This window comes from Hyposmocoma kahamanoa, unplaced genomic scaffold (genome assembly GCF_003589595.1).
Source record: "Hyposmocoma kahamanoa isolate Upper Pololo Valley unplaced genomic scaffold, ASM358959v1 78, whole genome shotgun sequence".
NCBI classification, from domain to species: domain Eukaryota; kingdom Metazoa; phylum Arthropoda; class Insecta; order Lepidoptera; family Cosmopterigidae; genus Hyposmocoma; species Hyposmocoma kahamanoa.
Window position 1 is genome coordinate 2,376,217 of NW_020653945.1, and position 20,715 is coordinate 2,396,931.

The following is a 20,715-nucleotide window of genomic DNA, read 5'->3' on the forward strand; positions in this document are numbered from 1 at the left end:
CAAAAAAATTTCCACTAAATTTCAACGGTACGGCTCCAATCTTAGAGAATGGAAAAATTAGTTTCCATAGTCTAAGGCTCCAATGCATAACATATTTGATATGTCAACCAATAAAAATGACGAATACTGTCAATATTGAGGTAGTGTCATATATTATATACACTTTCAAACAATATTATTATATTTCTTCATTATTTCTTGCAGGTGATTTCTTGTTTTGAAAATTCTCCTCTTTATATAATTGAACAATGATATTCGACGACAATTTTAATGATTTTAGGTTAGTCGAGTAAAAGATTTTTCCGTATGGCCACATATTAATGTCGGCGATTTTATTTCGACAGATTTTTGTTGTCAAATAAATGAACTGAAACTTGTCCCTTCAATTAGTTTTAAAACGTAGAAGTAGAAACATATCAACTAGCTGGAAAAAAGTGCGTGTTATTCAGTCTAAAACATTTTACATTGACATTATGTTATTTTTCGTTTAATAAATAATTTCTGCTCGTAAGTTCATTGAAGTCGTTATTGGGAGTGCAAATCGTTTGGAGGAAAAAGAGGTCTAGGCCTCGAAGACAGCTTTTTGGTCGCGTGATGTCATGATTACGGTGAGTTTAAATAATTTATCAGTTAGAGCGAACGAGGCGCGAGATTGCGGCGGCTGTAAGGGTCATTGTTCGCATCTCCGTTCGTAACTAGTAATTCACAATTGGTTTTAATTATCCATGTGCATGCATAGACGGTGCATGTATTTACAACATGGAATTGTGCCAAGTCGGTCGCCTACTCAGTCTTTAAGTCTCGCAAATTCGTAAATTCGTGAACATCGATTTTATGATTCGGAAAAAAGTGTTCGTGTTGATGTTTTTTTACCAAGTCGATTTCCTGACATCAGCTGCTATTTGTTTGTGTAAATCATAGATTGTTTTGTGTTTGTTATAATGCTTTTTTGGATGTAACTGAAGTTATTGGGTAAGTAATCACATTTTCAACTTTGAAAATCACACTTGTACCATGCTAGTCTTTATTTTAATTAAAGTGCTGAATTTTTCCTGGACGGATTACCATGTTTTAGTGTTTCTTAGAACAATTCTTGCATTATTCACTCACCTCTGACCTACAATTGATATCACTGGAGGTGACAATGAAAGTATTGTATTTTATATGAAAGAATTTTGTTGTATATGACATTTAATTAAATAAAAGTATAGCTCCCATGACTGACTAGATATTGGCAAAATTCTAAGAGAAGCCATCCTTCTTTTTAAAAATAGAAAATAGAATAGACATTTAATTGCCACAGTATCATAACTTACAAAATAAAGTATTAAAAATGTTAGAATACTTATGTGTATGGATAATTTTCTCAAATAGTCTATATTCAATTGTGGCATATAATGAATCATAGTCAACTTGTATCTGGTAATTGAAATGTTATTGTTAAACCTTAATGCAACAAATTAAGACATGAAAACAAAAAGACCGACTTATTTTCCAAACACTACCAAACAATCCTATATTTCTTTTTCCTTGTGAGTTTTTGTGTTAAGTTAATATGAAAAATACGAGTTTTCAATTATTTTTCTGTGGTGCTAGGAGTTGAAAATTTGTTTTATCTTGCCTAAGTGGGCGGTGTCACAAAGACTTTGGGAGCCTATGCAGATTCTTCTCCATAAGTAGGGCTAGCGCGAGAACGACATAGTGCGCGAGATATTGGTATGCTCTATGTGAGAATAGCATTATTAAAATAGGGGATCTGTATCATGTATTGGTGGAATGTAACCGTAATGTAACCCTGAGAGGTACAATGTTTGGGAATGTAAGTTTATGCAATGGACAAATTAATTGTTAGCTCAGAGAGCCTGTATGTATTGGGGCTCTAAACTTGTACAAGTTTTTGAACTTGTCCCTTGAGTAGGGAATCCAGTATTCCTCCCATGAGGCTGACATAGTCATTCAAGGTGGCTAAAGTCTCATTAAAAAAAAAAAGATTAAAAAAATTAATAATATCTAGCACTTTATAGCTCTCCCGCTATCGCGCCCTGTCTTTCTAGCCCTACTGGTTTTTCCAGAGACACATATCCACTTTACTGACAGGATCTGGCTCTATTAGAGAATGAAGCCAAAATGTCTTAAACCCAAAAATGCACATTCATAACTAATTTATATAAGAAAAGAGGTTGTATTGTAATTGACATGTAGTGAAATGAGTATATAGTTTCTTATTTATTGGGTATAATGTTAATAGATACGTATATTATACATTTACACTTCAATGGACTAAACTAGTTGTAATATGTTTTTTTAATAATATCATATGGGTGTGCTCACATGGACTTAATAAGGCATGCACTAATTTAAACACGGTGATGGTTATTATGTTCAATTTCAACGATAATAATTGTAAAATGTAATAAGATATCAATATAACTAGTAAAATAGTAATAACAATTTGAATATTGACAAATATACAAATGTTAAAAATGTGGACACGTGAGGATAAAATCTGTAATCAATGATAGCAATTTACAAAAACAAAGTATTGTACAATATAACGATTATTTTCAATTCCTGATCTATCCATTGATAATAGTAACTGTTCACTTTCACATTTCCTCATATGAATTGTCTACGGGCAGTGGGTACAGTTAGAAACAAAGTGGGTTATAATTAACATTTCTTAGACAAATGTAGGGCGACCTGTTGACTCATAGCAGAGCAGTTAGGTGGCTTTGTGAACAATTATTGTAGGTGTGAAAACCACTTTAATATATGTACAGTAATATTGCATGACAAATTGGTAATATTTTATATAAACAAGTAATACTTGCATAGCAATATTTTGCAGAAAAAGGGTGTAAAAACCAATTTATTGACAATTAGTCATTGATGTTGTGTTAAAATTCCATGCTTTATTAATCTGTTTGATCAATTTCAAATGTATCTTTATTTCATAGGGAAGTTAATTACACTTGAAATCATTACAGTATGATTAAACGAATCCATAAGGCGGATTCCCCAGCGTAATGAGTAAGAAACTCCAGGGTTTGCTCTTTGTTAATAGACATTACATATTTATCATTTATAATAGCTGTTTCAAATATCAAAGATTGGGACAATCTCTAAAAGCTAAACAAGTCACTGCTATGGATTTTTGTCACATACTTTGAAGCTGTATAATAATAATTTTTAGTATAAAGTTCTTGCTTCACTACAGTTTTAAACGTTGTAAATGACAAATTTTGAATATCAACTGGAATTTTATTATAGAAGGTAAACATTATGTTTTATACAAAGTTTTCTTTGCCTAAAACTAAGATTTTTACATAATAATGAGTAACATATGAACAAAAATTTATATAAATTTTTGTCTTTCAATCTTTTGTACTGTTTCTACTCGAAAGTGTCGCATAATCAAATTTAAATATCAATATCATTTGTTCATTTCTAATGAGAAATGGACAAATGATATTTTTTGTGAGATATTTAATGCCTTACACTGCAAATATGCTTTTTCACAATTGTGATTATTTTGAAAACAGAGAAAATGACCCATAAATGATTAACAGGAAGTTTGTTGCTAAATACAATATTTTGTTTACTAAATGTCGATTGACAATTTCAAATTTTCGATTTTACAGTCAAGTGAACATGCCCATTATGAATCATTTACTAATGATAATCATTACAAGATGCATTTACTAATGCATCTTACGGTATTATTACGGTATATAAAATGATAAATATAATAAAGTTGAGGTAAAAGTAAATTCATACTTTTACCTCAATTGGATTTATTATCACATATTAACACATGTTTTAGAAACTTATACACCATAGTTACCAATACACTCCTGCAATACGCCGTTGCAGTAATCCAATCCATCCAATCTTCAATCAGGTTTTCCTTGGAACACATTTTCGACTGTTTCATGGGCTCCAAATTGTTTTTCTTGTTGAATATTTTATTTATCTTAAAAGTGGCCTGTACTTAAGTTCAGCAATTTAATTCTTTAAACTCTATAATATAGTGCAAATCCGCGCATGTAGCATTGGTAAAAGGCGCGTATCTGGGGGTCTACTCTCGATCTCCGTCCGATATCCGTCCGACATCCGTCCGAAACAATTACTGCCAAATAAGCAATACTTGACCAAATGAAAAGACGCGTGATGCGAATGAAGCTTCATACTGGATACTTGTCTTTTAATTTTGTCGAATATTACTTATTTGACAGTAATTGTTTCGGACGGATGTCGGACGGAGATCGATATAGTAGCCCTGCACCAAACCAAATTTTACAGGAGAGGGATTTAACGTTATTCCTTTGTTATTTCAATGGTTACGAGTTTTCGCACAGTAAGCATTAATTTATGTTGTCTACGGACTGATGACAATAGATTTCCGTAAATCACGCGAACTTGATTGCCACGACATAATATATGTTTATTATTTAATTAATTTTTCCACTAAATTACCGAAATGGAAACTCATAATCCAATGCTAGTTGCGCATAATTGCGCTATCCCCGACGAAATTACAAACTTAGTACAGAAGTCGGGAGTTTTAATGAAAAACCTAAGAAAAGGGATGTTGTAAATATGAAGTTTATTGAATGTCCCGATGTTTTATCATCATGATATTCAATATTTTTTGTGAAATTACTCCACTAGTTTGTTATAATTATTAATACAAATATCGAAAAGACAATGTCATAGACGAATACCTTAAGTACAGTTGCGAACTATGAAACATTTGAAACTGCTGTTTAACAAAGGTCTTGCTTGGCTGTCTACACGCTTCCGGTGTAAGAAGGCACTCGTGTGACTTTTATTTGAAAGGTCCAAAAGAAATCAAAGGAATTACCAATAGGGAATCGGACAATTTTTTAGAAAGTGTCTAGAATTAACTAAAATAGATATGTACAGCCATGAAAAATAATATTTTATTAAAATAAAGCTTAATAGTCTCTAAAATGTGCTAAAACTATGTTAAAATTTAAATAGAAACAAATTGGCGCGCAAACGTAACAAAATGTCAAATTGAACGCGTGACGTCATTTGTAGGTAAACAAGCTACGAAATCAAGGGCAAGGTGTTATTTTAAAGTTTTTGTGAAGTTTGAAGTCATTATGGAACGGAAAACATATCGTTGGTGTGTAGTACCTCAATGTAGGAATACTTCTATAACTACCCCAAATAAACTATTTACTGATGTACCTCGAAAATCCGACGTACGAAAAAGATGGTTGGTCCTAGCACGACGAAATGTCTGTCTGACGAAATGGCTTCATGATATTTTCATTTTAAGATAAGTTGGAATGGCCCTTCACCAAAGTCCTTGCGTATGGTCAGGAAACTGGATTTTGCTCAATCTCTAGCACAAGTATTTCGTTGCATGTCCACGACGGACCATTTATCAATAAAAAATATTTTTACTATTAATTTAAGAATAGTTATTTTTTAAATTATTTATAAATGAATTGTACTGTATTTTTTATTAATGAAGGCTATGTTCTACTTTGTTTTTCTCAGCGTGTATCTAAACCGCAAGATAAGTATTGGCTGCTATTGTAATAGTGTAATGAATGTCGCCGGACAAATGCGCAAATATTTGCATTAAATATCTCACTTCCGGTACTCCTCATTCTGGCTCAGATTGCTTGCTCACAAGCTCCATTACATTGGTCGCCGCTACTCGCAGATACTGCAAATGCCCTTCTTGGTCGTTATACTGTACGTATTGTATGCCTATGAAATTTTATTTATTTTCGATAAATCGGCTCGTCAACAAATTATTTTGTTTTGGATTCAACGTACGTTAACAAATAAAGTTGGGATCATCTCACACCGATCTTCTGTCTTGCTATACGGTTCTGTAGGCACTTAGTACTTTCAAATCTCTACGTCTTTCCCAGACACGGTCTCTACGTTTACGAGGTCGTAGAACAGCAAGGCTAAAAAGGCCGCATTGGCAGAATCATAATATGATTAAGTCATATTATGAATTTCTTACAATTCAATTCGTATAATTCAAATTCAAATAATTTATTTCGGAATATTACATCCATATTATTATTGTACAAAATTCCAAAATCATAAAGCGCACACATACATTACATTAGAAAATTAAATAAATTAAATTCAAATTAAATAAATTAAATGAAATACAAATGAAATGAAATCAATAAAGAACAATAAAGTAAAAAACAAACACTGGACTCAATTAAATAATAATAATCATAATAATGAATCATGCACTATGCTTTCTTATGTGTAGGTTCATCCAGTGGGTTTAAATGGGACAGCACTATCTATCTCCCTCTATAGCCAGGATGCTGTTGGAGCCCCCGCGCACAGGTCACCACAGGGAAGCTACTCTTTTTCTAATGATGGTATGAAAGCCATCAGTGCGCGCCTCTGTGAAACAGTCCACCCTCAAAGTGTTTAGGGTCGCCTTACTACATTCACCCAAAGGCTACACGTGTAGAAGTACTACACGTGTGTAATATATAACGTAAAATATATAACGCAATTCATAATGTGAATTGTCAGTTAATCATATTATGATTCTGCCAATACTAATATATAATAGTCCTATCTGATACTTCAGATGCGTATCTTCTTTTGCATTATGAATTATTGTAAAATTTTTGTCAGAACAGCTGGAATCAGATATTCATTCTCTCTCTCTCTCTCTCTCTCAGATCTCATTGTGAAAGAGTTCGTCCAGGAAAGTATACTACTAATTAAATATTTTATATACCCGTAATAATATACTTACATAATTTCAATAGAAAAGAAGATATCCATAATATTAACCTTAGAGCCCAGTCTAAACTCCAAGTCCAGTCCAAACCTAGCTAACCGAACTAACCCAACGATCCCGCAAGCTACGTAAAGTATGTCACCCTTCTACTGTCATCGCGCATTTGTGACCAATATTTTTGTATGCGATTCAACAACAAATTAAATATTATTCAAAAAATTTCTCCTAAAAAGTCTGGTATCATCGAACACCGACTTTTTCCATTTCCACTATAGTGAAGGGTTCTGTAGGCCCTTTGTCTTTTCAAGTATCTAAGTCATTACTTTACCTCTCTCAACAAGGACTCTACAGTTACCAGTGTGAAGAACAGAGAGTTCTATAGAGTCGTACATCTAAAGCCGGGTACTCACTAGCGAGGTGTAACCGTAACCGTTAATTTACCAAAAATAATAGCGTGTGGTTCGCGAGCGGAACGCGTGCGCTTCGCAGTACTCATTCACTTTACAGTTACAGCTCACTAATGAGTGCCCACCTTAAAATTCTGCCATAAGGGTATGGTCACATGACAAGTGTTGTACGCGCGTTAGATTTTTGAATAGCATACACATGGCTCGAGCTTCTCGGACGTTGAGCGCGCGTTCCCACTGTTTCAGTGCAAGTTCGGCATTAGTCGAAGATGGACATGGAAACAGCTATGTGTATGTGCTTTGCCTATGAATAAATCCGTATTAAAGTCTTCTGTGCCCATTTCTAGAAAAAAAATTTCAATTGCAAAACACGTCTCACCGAGTCAAAAACGCGCGCTCATGTGAACGGTGGTGCCGCACACACAGCGATTTACGTACAACATTCGGTAGGTTGTAAGCGCGCGTTACGGAAACGCGCGTTTAACGCTGTTCATGTGAACTTGCTCTAAAATAAATCGTTTGCACGATCACCTATTTTTACCTCTACATCCTAGTGCATTGTATACATAAAAGTGTGCGTATCTGATTACATCAACTGTTGCCGTATAAACAAAAACAAAAAAAAAAACAATGTCATTACGCAAAAGAAAATCAAACAACACCTAAAAAACAAAACAATTCATGCAATTAAGTAATTGCCGGCACGCAATTCTTCTAACTCCATTCAACCAGGTTGAACTGGAAACAATGGCAGGCGCATAATTTTACAAGGAACAATAACTACTCTTTGTGTTCACACAATTGCGTTAGGGCCAACGCAAACCGGCGGAAGAGAAAGCAGACGACATTAAATTTATCAATATAGTATAATTTTATGCTATTCCAATTGAAATTGAAACTTATGTTATAAAAATGAGAAATTAACTTTATCTATTACAATTTCACGCCTAAACCGCGAAACGAAACACAACAATAAATCGTAAAGGAATTTAAATAAGGGGAGGAAAGTTTGTATGGAGAATCAATAAAACTAGTTAAATTAGTATGGTACAGTAAGCTACTCAAAATACTTATTGTACGCAGACACGAGCTAGTAAAGTATAAATTTCAATGCTTTGGCCGCCCTAGGATCATCTTATTCTCTCTGTGGCATTAAAGAACACGAGTGAGGATAGGATAGATAGAAAATCCGCCTGGATCCACCGGTATACGCCAAATTCCTTCGCTGTGCGCCGGGATCTGCCTAAATGCGCCGGTAGGTTAAGGTAATTAACTAAAAGTAAACAAACTTCAGTTCTCACTGGGTTAACCGGCCAAATACAATATTTAGTAGTGAGTTTTATGCGTCGTATTACTAAGAAAGAGAGCTGCCTCATTAATAAGTCGTACCCGTTGCGGCACGAATGAGATTCTGCGCGTTGTGACTGGTAGAGTGGATTGCCCGATTATGCTACATTGCATGAAACTGCATTTAAAACCATGTCGATGATTTATTTGATATTTAATTTAATTTGTTTAATTATTCTATGTTTTTAAGTTGCCTTTTGTTTATTTTAATGTGTGTAAACCTATTGAATTATCTAAGCTAATATTATAACTGTAAAATATGGACTGTAGTTGTCTGAGAATAAATGATTTTTGGTTTTTTTTTGATTACTGCTACACTCTTTAATTTGGTGGCATGTTATTGGCTATCATCTTTTTAAACGCTAGATTTTAAGTTTGTTTATCGTAGGAAAATTCTTGAGTCGGCAGGCTATAAACACATAACTCAAAATCAAACATTCATTTAAATTAATACAACTACTAGCTAAAGCCCATAAGTCCAATTCCTTTGTTACTTCATAAATTTGTAACTTTATTCTAGAGGCGTCTTTTTCAAATTTATCATTCTCTTCACATCTTGCAACACTATAAACAACGCAAAAAATATATAATTGTATATTAACAAATGAAGCACTTTTTTTACCTATGTGCTATAGTCCGCCGACCCTAGAATTGTGATACGTGTTATTAAATATTTTCATTTAAATATGATATTTATGTTATATATTTAGTACTATTTTAAATAGGTAGTTCGAAGTGTTGTATATTACCTGATTATATTCTCATATATTTTGAACCATTTCAAAAAGTTCATTATAATTTTATAATAAGTAACCAGGTAATGCCCCGTAAAGTACTTCATTACGGTTTGTTTACATTTCGTTAATTACCGTTGTAGTATACGTAGGCGCTAGTGGATGTGGTATACTGGCGGAAGTTCGCGGTATCGTAGTAATATCCTCATCGATGTGCGCTGGCGGGCATAAAATCTTCTCTTGTGCTCTCCCCTCGCCGTCTGCTGGTTTGCGCTAGTCCTTAGAGGGATTAATGTGAGTCGTGAGTAATCATAGCGATTTGTTCAAAGCTTCAGTTTCATCTTTCCTTGTTGTGTATCGAACGTTCATTATAAAGTCAAACTCAAATAAATACCTAATCTTTGCTTCATAGGTAGCAAACTACACTTGAAATTGGCGTATTGATTAAACTCTACTGTCATTCGTAAGGTAGATTCCCCTGAAGAGAATGAGCAAGAAACTCTGGGCTTGCTCTTTGTAAATAAACTATTGTACACATTTATCATTTACATTTTGTACATATTTATCATTTTCATATTTTTTTCAAAATGTTCATGACTACTTTTACTATCTATAAAAAACAAATATTCTATGGATATAATAAAAAATGGAATATAAATGGAAACACAAAACAAATATTACCTATGTAGAAGAAAGAATGAAACAAAATACATTTATTTGCATACCACAAATTTTAATGACACCACACAAGAAGAAAAAAAAACAACATAAACAAAAATAATAATAAGATAAACAAAAATATAAAAAATAATGATAATTATCAAAAAAAATAACAAACAGAACGAAAACTAAATTACACCACAGATTATTTAATTAAACATAAGCAAAGACATTAAGTATAAAGATACTTTTTGTGGTGCTGCGTTGATATGTTGACTGGGTCCCTGACTCACCTACAAAAGATAAATTATTCTGCCATAGCCCATAATGGTTAAGAACCGACTGAAAATTAACAATCGTAATGTCAGAGCAAATATGATAATTAATTTTCGAGAACTATACAACGCATATGCACAAATGAAAAAAAACCTGCATTCTTATATTTTCCAGTTTCAGAAAGATTACGTATTAAATATATTTATTTATTATTTTCTAATGCACAATATGTACTGTTTTTTATATAATAAATTAAGGTTCTTCTTCACATATTAGTTTGGTGTTATATTCATTACGCAATATAGGAATATTTGAAGAAAGAAATATAGTCTCTCTGTATTAGGTCCTCCAAAATCGTATATACATATATTAGGTTCTTTGTTTTCTTAAAACAGCTTTGTTTTGTTATGATTTTTTAATATATAAAACAATTTCATATTTCTGTTTAATTTACTGTTTTATTTTTGTTTATTACTTGTTCCCCATTTTTAAGTTTTTAACTACGCAATAACCAGGTAAATGTTATTGCGGACTCGCATGTTTGTTAATAAATACTGAATATTTAATATTAATGCAAATTGTTTTTAAACAATGCGTTTCCCGTGCATCGCGTAGACAAAGGGATCATAGAATCTGCCACTAAAGAGAGTAACTGAGATATATCCACTCGAATATGTACAACGTCGAGACGGAGTCTGGAGTCTGGGGCTAAATAACGAATTTATAAGAGGTGAATGCACTTGTCTTCAATAATGTCATTGACACTATGCACGCATTATATACTTTATGTGATTTTCAATTTTGGTTTCTATTAGGGCCTTCAGGCTCGGCGTTCCCACATATTTTTTGTAGTAATTGTTTTGGTAGCTCCTAGGAGAGCTCCTTGTGAAAGAGAAAAAGTGTGTTAGATAGAGATAGATAGAATACGTTTATTGAGTTACCACAAGCACACACAATAATATGAAACAACAAATAGCTAAAGAAAGAAAGAAGACAAAAAAAACTCAAAACAAAACATACAAAATAACAAGAAAGGTATGAAATCAAATAAATAAACACAATAATCGACATATGTCTACAAGTTCGTCCAGGGAAGTACTGCTACCTTATCTATTTCTACTGGCAAGCAGTAATGTGAACATTAATATGTTCCGATTTTGATGGGTAAGGGTGCTGGTGAAATTACAGGCACATGGGACTTGTCAACTTATGTCTCAGGGTAACGGGCCCAGTGGCAGTGTCTCTTAAATATTCGCGATTTTAAGCTCTGATTGACACTGCAACTGTTATGAACAGGCGTTACCACGCATAACTTGTTAGTCGCATAATTTGGTAAAAAAAGACAAGTGCGAAAAATTGTGACAAAAAGCAGAGACACATTATGCATTAGAGCGCGCAAGGAATATTGAAATAGTATGTAAGACATTGAAGAGTTTAGTCAGTCCTAAACATAAAACCTTTAACACATTTTCTGTAAATTTTGCAAATGTAAGTCACTGTTAGTGTTTAGGGTTTGGGCCACAATTAAAAAAGACCACTTCTCAAATTGACCATTCACCAGACAGAGGTGTGATATTTTATGTTCCAATACTCGAGTCCTACGGTAGGGCCCGAGTACTAGGTTCTTTGTGTTATAATTAGAAATCGGAATAGTCAGTACCTAAACTTCAACTTCAAGGAAGTAATGTACATAGGGTAGATAACACCTCCCTCCGAAATCCCGGAATCATTGTATTGTACATTGACATATTGTACATATTTTGTTCCATATTTTTGACAATTAGCAATTATTTCATTACGCTAGCGTATCTGAGCAAATGTTTTGTAATTATAAATTAACTTTTTTTAACAGCGTTGGTTTTTTGGGTTAATTTCATAATTTAATAAATTTATATAGATACTTTTATTTAATTTTAATAGAGTAATCAAATATTTAAAAAAACACCGTGACCCTTAAACAATTTTGATGTGTGTATTCTGTTGTCGTCTATTTTTAATAATTCCGTCATTTCGAAGGGAGGTGTCCACCCTATGCGTATTACTTAATGTTTACATTTTTCCTATTCCGATTGTTATAAGTTTTAAATGGGATACTTATTAATTTCTTCAAGAGGAGTATTATATTATTCATTTTGTTTTTAATTGACTAGTGCGTGTTTGCTTGCGGTTTTGTTTCCACAAATCACATTAATGAATAATGCGTCACTGTCAAATAGGGTTACCATCCGTCATTTATCCGGACGTGTCCGGCATTATGACGTTCTGTCCGCTTTTTGTTCGGAAATTTCGGTTTGGGGTGACAATTTTCCTACCTGCCTGCCTGTTGTACATTAGCTTACTTACATTACTGTTGTCATTGTAATTTTAATGTACAATAAAGAGTATTTCATTCATTCATTCCTTTTTCAGATTTTTTTTTGCTTTGCGCTTTTCCATCTCACAACAAAAAAGAATCATCGTGATCGGTTCAGAAATGCCTGAGTAATGGCGTAACATACATCATCACCATTATCATCATTATCATAATTATCTTATTTAAGAGCTAGCCTCTTATCGGTGTAGCCTTCTCCACTCCTCACGGTTCATAGCCAGTTCTTTGACCTCTTTATAACTGTTCACTTTGATCTTCTTTTTTATTTGTTCACTATGCGCCATTCTCGGTCTTCCGCTTTTTCTTTTCCCTTCTATTCTCCCCTTAATTATCACTTTCACGTCATTACGCAACAAATGTCCAAACATTTTCCCCTTCTCCTCTCGTAACATACACACAAAAAAAAACAGTCAAATTGAGAACCTCCTCATTTTTTGAAGTCCGTTAAAAAAAATTATGTGCATAGTAATTTTCTTGGTACTTTTGGTAAGGTAACGTCGATCGTTAGTGATTGAATGAGTGAATGAATGCCATCATTGCCATTGCACTGACACTCTACTGGGACTCAACTGCCATTGCAACTAGATTTTAGTAATAACAAATATTATCATAATTGCAATAATAATCTGACAGGAGTCTCGTTTTGTTACAGGTACCACAAGCAGGTCGATACGGGATCTATTGCATAAGCAAGGACTAAATAGAACATGTCCTAAGTCACAATGTCGAAGGTGCTCAGCGCTCTAGGAAGCGCGTTGCCAGACGAACGACCTCTACTGTCGCTACAAATTGTGGAGAGTGTAGCAAAATGTCCCACTGGATACTGGCCAGTCAGTAGAACTTACGACGAAGACGCAGACGCTGGTCTTTTGAAGCAAAATGGACTATTTGGGAAGAAACCTAGCCATTACCTTTGCCTTTCCAAGTCTGAAGGTAAGTTTTACGGATATTTCAGAATTTTTTAAAGTTTTCTGAAAGTTTCTACCGGGCGGTTTGATAAATACGCGACTCGAAGGTTAAATAAAAACTTTTTTCGGTATTTATTTTTATTTCTTAATTTAGAACTCTTCTTCTTACCTTAGACTATGGAAAAGAGCACGCATCAGCAGGTTTCCACTCTGCATTCTAAAACATAAAACTTCGACATATACAGGCAGTTTCAAATACTCCGCGGCCAAAATTTGGAACGATAAACCGCCACCAGTGCGTTCTTCACAATCTGTTTATACTTTCAAAAATAAACTCAGAGAGCACATTTTAATACTGCAAAATACGCCTGGAGAAATTTTATTTGTATAACGCACAGAGAAACATAAAATACATAAAGACAGTGAACCAATTGAAAACGCTGGAGGCATACGACAATTTTATTTTTCTGATCTAATTGAGTTATTTATATATTGTGCCTACTTTAATGCGCGTCCACGATTTTTTATTTTATTTTTTATTTTATTTTTTATTTTATTTGTAATTTTTATTTTTAAATCGGCCACTTTGAAAGGGCCCACTGAAAACCAGCGCTGTGGCTCAGCCGCATTATTTGCTGAGTTGGGCCCTTTTCAGTGCAATACACGTTAAGCATAAAATCATATTGTACTTGTAACATGTGTTTGCGCTGAATAAATGTATTTTCTTTTTTTTTCTTTGTGTCGCTCTCGCGCTAGTCGCGCCCTGTCGTGTTCAAACTGCTCAAACTGGACATCAAAACTGTCACACCTCCCGTATTCACCAGATTTGGCCCTATTTGCTTCTTTATCTCACATCTCCCGTATTCACCAGATTTGGCCCTATTTGCTTCTTTATCTTAACTTTTTTTGCCGATTTTCATCAAATGAGGATCTTATTTTTCAGTTTGACAAAAAAAAAATTTGATGGGTTGAAGAAGTTGGGATATCCCTGGTTAATAGGAGCTTACGTAGAAAAATAAACCATAATTTATAAAAAAGTTTTTCTTTTTAAAGTCACGTACTTATCAAACCGCTCTCGTATATAAAAGGCGTCCTCAAATACTTTTTTGACTGCAATATCCCTTGCACCTAAAACCGGGTTCCAAGTTTCGAGAAGAATGAATTGCCGTCGCTACTATATCGATTTTTGTTGTATAGAACAATTGAGCGTCAAGTGTCAATGGCGTATTGTTGTCGAGCGATCATTGTACAACATGTGTTTGGATTGTTTTATAGTTGTGTACGAACTACACTCGACCTCTTATAATCAATTACTCGGAAGCATTGAAATAATTAATCATTTAAAAAAGATTGGCCTATGTTATTATCACAATTTAAATCGCGGAAGAAGAAGCTACTCTGTAAACTCCGCATTGTCCGACAGATAACACAGGTGGAGGCTGAAAAACAGCACTACACTGAAGGTTCATCCTTTTCGTCAACATATTGGAAATAGAATTCAGAGTAGCACCCTCAGATCTTTGCATTTGAAGCACTGCAACTATTATGGACAGACGTGTCGCTTACAACCACGTACACGACATGTTCGTCCCGTCATATTGTATCATAAAAAAGAATCTATTTAGTAGATGGTTATAGCCAATTCTCAACAAATAAGTAACAATAATCTACGCATTAAGACATATTTGAAATATAAGATAATACATATCAGTTTTTACAAGTAAACTCCGCTATTATAGTGAGCGTGAGCCGGTATCTGATATGATAAACGAACAATACACTTGTATTTTACACCTATCTTATCAATCAAAAGCGCTTCCCACGGAAGAAAGTATTTATGTGGTATGTGGCGCTTCCTCTACTAATTGTCATCATAACTTACAATTTCGATGACAAGGAGTAATTTATTTACATCACAAAATAGAATATGAAAATAATGTTAATTACTTTTTCCGCCAAAATAGTAAGTCCTATCTTGTTAAAGGTGACAGTTAGTCGTGCTAAAGGTGACAGTTAGTCGTGCTAAAGGTGACGCAACAGTGCACAGTGGGCGCTGGGTGAGCACGTCCGGGGTCTTGTACTGCCGTCCACCAATTTAAACCCGGCTAAGTGGCAAGAGACCAAATATTTTACAGAAAAAAACATTTTCAACCGACTTCGAAAAAAGGAGGAGGTTCTCTGTCATAAATAATATCAGGGGATCTAATATGAACACTTATTTCCACGCAGTTCACGCCGTACACTGCCTTGTAATTTCGTATTATGAACTAGTAATACCAGCCAGTCAGCGGTCACGTGACACTAGGCTGTCTTCTGCCCGAAGTTTGGCTGGCAATATCGTATTGCAAACGTTATTTTGACATTTTGTTCACGGTTGATCTCTCAAAAAGTAACATCAATAAACCATTCAGTTTACTGTGTCTTGGTGTAGCTTTTATTGAATTGTTTTGTGCATAATTGTATAATAATTATTATACTTTTGAGTTTATATATTTTTAGGCAATCGTTTCATCATGTGTGATGAATACGAAATGTTTGAGTGTCTCGAAAGTGATGCTTCACACGATAATAATATGGAAAAAAACCAAAGAAGATAACTGCGAGATCGTAGTGATCCGTTTGAATTGGATGCACAATTTATGAAAGCTCAGCAAAGAATGGTCCACAATCTTTGCGATGAACTTAAACCGCACGTGTCGAGGAATACAAAATCCACCGATTCGTTAGTTGAGTAAGACTAAGGTTATTTTTCACTAAAGCGAAGTATAATTTCTTACAATTTAATTTATACTCAAATATTCTTAAAATATTATTGACATGTTTTCAACAAACTACAAAGTAAACATTTACCTGCGGAATTTCGTCGACGTTTGACGTCGTCGTTCGGAAACTTAAGTTTGCGCTTTTCTTTTATTTACAAAAATTAAAATATGGTGTATTGATTTTATTATGTAGTAGTGTCTTTATTATTATTATTATTATTATTATTATATAGCGTCTTTTTTTATTTTCGTACATGAATAATACGTATCTATTATTTTTCTCCAAAATTAAGTGACAAATATAACACCGTAACTTACCGGTAAATATTCATCCACGTTTTTGAACGTTACACCGAGAAGCACGATCTAGTCATGTCCCAGTCATAGACCATAACCAGCGAGAAGTCAGCGAAAAATATATATGTCGTAATACGAATTTTATCCAGTCAGTTTTTGGGCGTAAAAAGAATTGCCTGGAACTTGCATGGTTTTTTAGGCTCAACACACACTGGCGCAGAGTCGAAGAGTCGCGTTGCGTCCTGTTTTTCAACTACAACGCTTGGCGACGCGCTCCGACACTCGCATTAGTGCGCCCGGATCACAGTGTGGTCCCAGTCTGACGCCTCATTGCGTTCAAGTGACGCGCAAAGCCGCTCGTCTGCATCCAAGCGTCGATTGCGTCGGCGCCCGTTTCCATATTTGCATAACACAAATTTGTACCTTAATAATGGGAATGTAGAGATGAATATACTATAGGCGCCAAAAACATGACGCGCCACGACGCTTCGGCTCCAGTGTGAGTTGAGCCTTAAAAGTTCATAATACGCCCCCAGGATAAAGTGAACTGATTTTGATAATTCTTTTTTTATGTAAAGAGCGCACTTAGTAATGGTCCCATTTCAATTTGAAGAAAATATTTCGCCTCTAAGGGTGGCGAACTAGGGGATGAATCTTCAGTAACCGGATGACTTTTCAGTAACCGATTTCAATAAAAATTGACAAATATATGTAATTCCACCAACTTTTCAGGTTGTTTTTTTTTAGTAATTTGTACTGCGATTATTTTTTGAGTTCATGCCCTATTTACAGTGCGATGTATGTATTTGATGAATAAATCCCATTTAATTTAATATTTAAACTTTCTGAATTGAGATTTATAAATAGCTTTTTCCGTCAAATTTCAAGAAACGTCTATTCATTACAAAATGGACAATACAGTCATTCTTATCTACTTCAATATCACAACACGGCGCTATATTGTTTCTACACCACTACGTTCCCTTTACTACAAATAGATAGAACAGACATACATTGTGTTTCATAACTGTCTATAAATCAATATAGGAGATAATGTAGGCCATCGTCGAACGTTGAATAGATAGATATACGTGTTAAAGAACCTTGTTCAGTGTTGTGATCGACCTTGAGACGTGCACTGAAAAACATGGACTTTGACCAAGTTAGTCTATCGAGATACTTGACGGAATCAATCCCAATATAATTCACTAAAATTGTTGTTGCAATCATCGTATTTGATAACTCAAAACGTGTTACAAGGTAACAAGTTATATGATCACCATAAACATTAACATCTTGTTTATTACTGGACATTGTATTTTTCAGTGTAGTATTTGGTTGAACCAAGAATTACAGCACACGGAATAAAAATCCTAGTAACTACTGATTAAGGTCTCTCGATCCCTAAAACATCAATACGCGACGATTGTTTTGGCATTTGCTAGACCCGAGGCTGATGTATTCAGTCTCGGGAATGTCAAGATATTTGAGACAATTAATTAGACAGTATTAAAAAGAATTTTCAAACTCGGTCCACAATTGACGAAGAAATTGGTGAATACACTGACATACCTGTAAAATTTGAGGATTTCCCTCGATTTCTATGGGATCCTCTCATCACATTCTGACTAGGTGACAACGGGACCACCAAGAGAGTGCAACCTTTAAAACATAAAGGAATTTTCAAAATCGAAAAACATATATAAAACATACATACAACCGAACGTCTATTTTTTTGTAGTCGTTTAAAAAATCTACCAACCCATCTCTTATTTTTTATTCTGGTTACATACACATGACAACACTGTAGAGTTGGGCTTAGTATTATTTGTGGAGATTGAAATATGAAAGTAATAAATTCAAGTCATCTCTCTATCTTGGATTCGACAGGACGATCTTTGTATTTAATGAATAACTTGGTGATTTTATCACTTGAGTTAATAAAGCACTCGATTTAAATCTCATATTTTGACTGCCTGTATGTAAACCTGTCGATTAAAACCTGCATGGAAACCTACTTTTGAAATAGTCTCTAAACTCGCGTTTTTCCCGGTATTGTTGAGACCGCACCGAGACTCGACTTTATTCCCCGGGATAACCAGTATCTCTTGGCGACTTGTCGGGCGATACTTGGTGTAAAAAATGTAAAAACGTGTATCGCATTGTTAATACAATAGTGTATTAACTCAAAAAGAGGACTTTGTGAGAATCGATGAAAAACGAATTGCTTCCCGCCAAAAAATCATTAAAATTTATATGTTGTAGTTTATTATAGACTCTTAAACAATTTCTCAAATATATTTAGAAATAAAATGGAAAAATAATTTCATGTTTTTGAATAAGGATTATTTTGGTTAGAAATAGCTCACATATAGTGTATCTCATTTCGAGTTAAGTAGATATCTTTTGATTGTTTCTTACAATATTCTAATGATGGCTTTTTTGACGTGTAGAGAATCAAATTTTACGTTCAGTAATGATATCGCACTGTTAATACAATAGTGTATTAACTCAAAAAGAATCTATGAAAAACGAATTACTCACTTCCCGCAAAAAAATATTAAAATTTATATATAACATATAAATTTTAATATTTTTTTGCGGGCTTTATTATAGACACATAAACAATTTCTCAAATGTATTTTTAAAATAAAATGGAAATAGTTATTTTATGTTTTTTAATTAGGATTATTTTGGCCAGAACTAGCTCACGTAAAGTGTGTCTCTTTTTGAATTAAGTAGATATTTTTTATTCATTCTTACAATATTCTAACAACGGTTTTTTAGTGTAGAGAATCAAATTTTACGTTCAGTAATGATATAATATTAAACTTCACATATTTTGAGTTACAACACTATTGTAATAGCAGTGCGATATAATGTTAAATTTCACATATTTTGAGTTACTACTATTGTAATAGCAGTGCGATATGTATATTTTTTAGATTTAAAAATTTACACCTATTCAGTCCCTTCGAGACCATGCACGTTGCAATACGTCCAAAACGTCGAAATAATTAAAAAATATTTTAAACATGATTAAGTCTCGAGCTAAAAAAAAAATAGTGTGTGAAAATGGTGAAAGTTTAAATCAAATTAATCATGATATTCAATAATATATATATTCAATATATATACATACTATATTGCAATTAATTAGCTCAGTGGAGAAATTTTCATATGTTCTCACAACAAATAGTCTCAGTTCACAGTGTTTGTCGTTGTTAGTAAAAAATTAAAGACAAAATTTTGAATCAGCATGGATAAGATTGGATTATCATAATAATTATCAAAGATATTCTCAGTACAGAGTACTAAAAAAACCGACCTCAAAAGATCGTGGAATTACCGATTCGGTCGGCTACCAGAAAGTGCGTGAAACCGAATTTATCTCCTAGTTTGCCATCCTCAGAGGTGGAATATTTACTTTAAATTTAAATGAGACCAATACTGAGGTACCCTCTTTCCAACAAAAATAGAATCATCAAAATTGGTTATCGCGTAACATACGTACAAAAAAAATGCAGTCGGATTGAGAACCTCCTCCTTTTTTTGAAGGCGGTTAAAAATAAATATCTCGATGATTTCGAACCCTTGATTAGAGTGTTCTGGATGCTTGATTTCCGATGAACACGAAATAATTGACCATATTGTCGCCTTAAGAGTAAAAACCTCGCATATGCGTTTTAACAAATTAAAATGCCAACTGTAAACATTATTGCGTTTACTACATTTTACACCACATTTTTATCTTCGTTCTGAAAAATTACATAGAAATCACATACGAGCTATTTACTTTAAGATGACGATATGGACATTTATCAACAATAAAGTAACGAAGTATTGTAAACAACAGTATTTTGAAAAAAGCTTTCAAACTACTGTTGTTTAGCGCTTTTCTCTCTATAATGTCTTACCCAGTATTCGATGTCTAATATGGCAGTCATGAGTAGAGAAACGATGCAATCATCTGCTCACAAATGTGTGCTACTATCTATGTATGACAATAAAGAATTTATTTATTTATTTTTTCTAAATTTGAAAATACATAATTGAAACTCGAGTTGTGTAGAAGTAGATAGTAACTATAAATAAATATTACTCCACTATATCCCACAAAATAGTAGATACAAACATGATATTTAAACCATATAATTGTCTAACACTAAGTCGCACCCCTCATGGAA

General features: G+C 33.7%; 1 protein-coding gene across 2 annotated transcripts in view; it reads left to right on the forward strand.

The window, feature by feature from the left end:
* Nucleotides 1–333: 333 nt before the first annotated feature.
* LOC113232973 overlaps nucleotides 334–20,715 on the forward strand; it is a 49,425-nt gene continuing 29,043 nt past the window's right edge. Inside the window, exons 1-2 of one of the 2 annotated variants that reach the window (XM_026467896.1) lie at nucleotides 334–608; nucleotides 13,214–13,494. In XM_026467896.1, coding sequence (XP_026323681.1) covers nucleotides 13,284–13,494 — 211 coding nt within the window. In that variant the 5' untranslated portion in view covers nucleotides 334–608; nucleotides 13,214–13,283. The remainder of the gene's footprint in view (nucleotides 609–13,213; nucleotides 13,495–20,715) is intronic. The other variant, XM_026467897.1, reaches the window with a different exon arrangement.